Source organism: Cyprinodon variegatus, unplaced genomic scaffold (genome assembly GCF_000732505.1).
Source record: "Cyprinodon variegatus isolate N-32 unplaced genomic scaffold, C_variegatus-1.0 Scaffold203, whole genome shotgun sequence".
NCBI classification, from domain to species: domain Eukaryota; kingdom Metazoa; phylum Chordata; class Actinopteri; order Cyprinodontiformes; family Cyprinodontidae; genus Cyprinodon; species Cyprinodon variegatus.
The window spans coordinates 257,693-260,940 of record NW_015150656.1 but is presented as its reverse complement, the minus strand read 5'-3'; the positions used below and the strand labels follow the sequence as shown (position 1 = coordinate 260,940).

Below are 3,248 nucleotides of genomic sequence, written 5' to 3'. Positions count from 1 at the left end.
GGTCAAATGGTCCGAGAACCTCCTGGTTTCTTTAAGCTTGAGCAATACTTCCTGAGAGTTGACCTATACTGCTTGTGCAACACCTCTCTGGAACAGTAATATGTCAGACATTACACATCATAAGAACAAACATTAAGTATCTTATACATAATTATTCCAACAATAGGAGTGTATTTTTTACCAACCGTCTAATGAACTATACGCATTATTAACATAATAATTAAAAGTACCACTGTCTCGCTCACCATCCTGTTGAAGTCTGCCATGTGTTGGGGTATTTATACGGTCCGGTCATTCAGTTTAGTGTCAGGTGGGTTTAAGATGATTTTTTTGCACCATTATATTTGCAAAGAGACATCCTTGTCCAGAATTGTGTAGGGGGCCTACCTGGTGTCAGTGAAGGGGCCCCCGACCCTAATAGGAGGCCAGGGCCCCTAAGCAACTGCATACTCCTCTTACCGATAGTTACACCATTGTTGTCAGCAAGCTGGACATGCATTCAGCATTTAGTGTTTTGATTTTTAAAGACAATTGAACGATCCAGAATAGTGGCCAGTCGGTTCTGGATCATTTCTTGGACCTTTCCTACATCAGCGTGAATTCCTTAAGGCTACAAATTAAGATTCACTGAAGTTTCAAATGTTTTTATTCTCCTTAGACCCTCGACTGATTCCAGCACCAGCAGAGGTCACAACCAAACCCCCCCCGCCCAGTGGCGCTTCCCCAACGTCATCTCTCACCAGCACCACTTCCACCTCCACAGCAACCAAAGGCAGGCCGGCTCTCAGATTCAACGAGGTTGACGACAACGCCTCGAGCAGCAGCACCACCCAGGCCCTGCTGACCAGCTTGAGCAGCCCCACAGATAACACCACAGCAGCCCTAACCGAGGTCTCATGGACGCAGTTTAACATCATCATCCTGGCCGTCATCATTCTGGTGGTGCTGCTGCTGCTGGGCTTCGTGGGAGGCGTGTACACCTACCGGGAGTATCAGAACCGCAAGCTCAACGCCCCCTTCTGGACCATTGAGCTGAAGGAGGACAACATCAGCTTTAGCAGCTACCATGACAGCATCCCCAACGCAGACGTGTCCGGCTTGCTGGAGGACGAGGCCACCGAGGTGGCCCCCAACGGTCAGCTGGCCCTCACCACGCAGGCGAACAACTACAAGGCTTAACGCCCCATTCAGCCTCCACTCAGACTCCTAGATTTACAGACGACGTAAAGCTGCTGGATCATACCAAATCTACCGCTCCTCAATGTGTGACTGCTTCTGTTACCCTGCTCCTCTGCAGAAATCACTACTCCTGGCAAACTGACAGAAAACAGACGTTTTGACCTGAATCATCGCCCTCTTTAGATATATTTGATTGTGAAGTGGGTAATTGGTAAAAATGGTTCCAATATAATGAGGTTGAATGAGATTCAGGCCTGCAGAGGTCGCTGTTGTACTGTAAATGTAAAAAGGCGGAGGACTTGGAGCATTTCATAGATTTTTTTTTTCTTTCCTTTTTTAAATGGACTCCGGACAGTTTAAGTTGACGCTGATCCCTTTTCAGGTGATCCTAAACTGAGACAATGATTGTTATTTAATGAATTATTTTTATTCTCTTTTTTTATTTATTGGTTCGTTTTTATTTTTGGGAGAAAATGCTGCACATTTCCAAGGCGTTTCTTTGTGGTGTTTTTAAATCTGATGTGCTGTTGAACGGTATTAATCACTCGGCCGTTATGTTTCCATGTACAGGTGTGCTTTTGGAGAGAGCCTGAGTAAATTGACCTCACCTTTTTGTTTATAGCTTCCTGTCTTTTTTTTTTTTTTTCTTGAAGTGTGCCAGCTAACTTGAAGTATCTGAGAGGAGTGTTTCTCTTAAAGAAACAATAGTCAACTTTTACAAACACCCAATGTTGGGTGCTGCAAGGGGAAATGACACATCTTGGGCTTGCGTAAAAACACCAATAACACTCTAATCTAATCTGCTCTTCGCTGCCTACCTCAGCAAAGACAAACCTTTCAAAAATTGATTCACATTAATGTGGAGGGTGGGTGCGTGACGCAAATGATAAGGCCATTTAATGTCTAGAACAAACAGAACTCCATTGTTGATCCTGTTGTCATGGAGCCCACTACTTCCTTCAACCACTTCCAGGGTTGTTGCATCATTAGGAGCAGAGAGCTGTAAAAATCCTGGATATAGATCTTGTGGATATGGTGTTTCTGAGACGGATGTGCATCTTTTTATTCTGGTGAATGAGTAAACCCAATGGTGGAAGTAACTCCTCAGGTACTGGCTCTCTCCCTAATGTGATCACTGTAAATAGGATTCTTAATGTACAGCTGAATGTGAATAGTAGCACGATTATTGTACAGCTAGGATATTGTGTGTGCACTGTCACTCAACAAGCTCTGACCCTCTCTCTGGGTGTGATGTTGCCGTCAGCTTTTTTAAAATTGTTTTTATTTCCTACTTTACCACATCGGCGGTTGGAGCTCCCAGAAATCAGAACCGCAACAATGCAACTGTAAATAAGACCTGAAACTCAGAGCTCAACTCTCAAATAAAAAAATGGGATTAACTGTTTGGTGTTTCTCTTAATCTTCCTGCAGGAATCACGCACATGCAGCCACTGGCCTGTTATCTTGCTTTTTTGGAAAAGTGTCAAATCAGGCAAAGACTGACGTTCAAACCGTAGAAGAGAACGATGAAGGGATATCTTTCTATCTTGACTGTGGAGTAGCTGCAGGCTGGCTTGAGTAGCTGCGGGACTGCTCTTCTGGGGTTTCCCATCACGCCCATCTCTTGTTAACAAAAAATTAAGGAAAAATCTACAAAACAAAAGGGAGGTGGACCAACATTAGCTGTGAATACATGCCGTACATTGTAGTAGGTGGACTGAATCTGCCGTAGGCCGCGGCAGAAGCCTTTCATGTCTGCTGAAAGCAGAAAACAAAGCCAACGGCTCAAACAGGCTTACTGAAAGTGAATAATCAAACCACTGAATAGACAATGAGTTACAACTGATCCACCCAAGTATTTTAGGAATACAACTTTTAATTGGGATTAGAAATTATGCTTATATTTGGAATGTGTTTGTTAAAGGAGTTTACCAGATGCAGACCATTAATCTGAGCTCCTAAAAGCCAACATAGAGTATTTGTTGAAACTGCGTATCATAGTCAAAAACACGTTTCCACAGCTTGTCACAAAACTATTCTGTTTTTATGCCAAATTTATGCATAGTCTC

General features: G+C 43.5%; 1 protein-coding gene across 1 annotated transcript in view; it reads left to right on the top strand.

Annotated features, from left to right (window-relative positions):
- Positions 1–2,574, top strand: part of LOC107088013 (multiple epidermal growth factor-like domains protein 9) — a 7,451-nt gene extending 4,877 nt beyond the window's left edge. The window contains exon 3 of the mRNA XM_015379908.1: positions 659–2,574. Coding sequence (XP_015235394.1) covers positions 659–1,179 — 521 coding nt within the window. The 3' untranslated portion in view covers positions 1,180–2,574. The remainder of the gene's footprint in view (positions 1–658) is intronic.
- Positions 2,575–3,248: the final 674 nt, after the last annotated feature.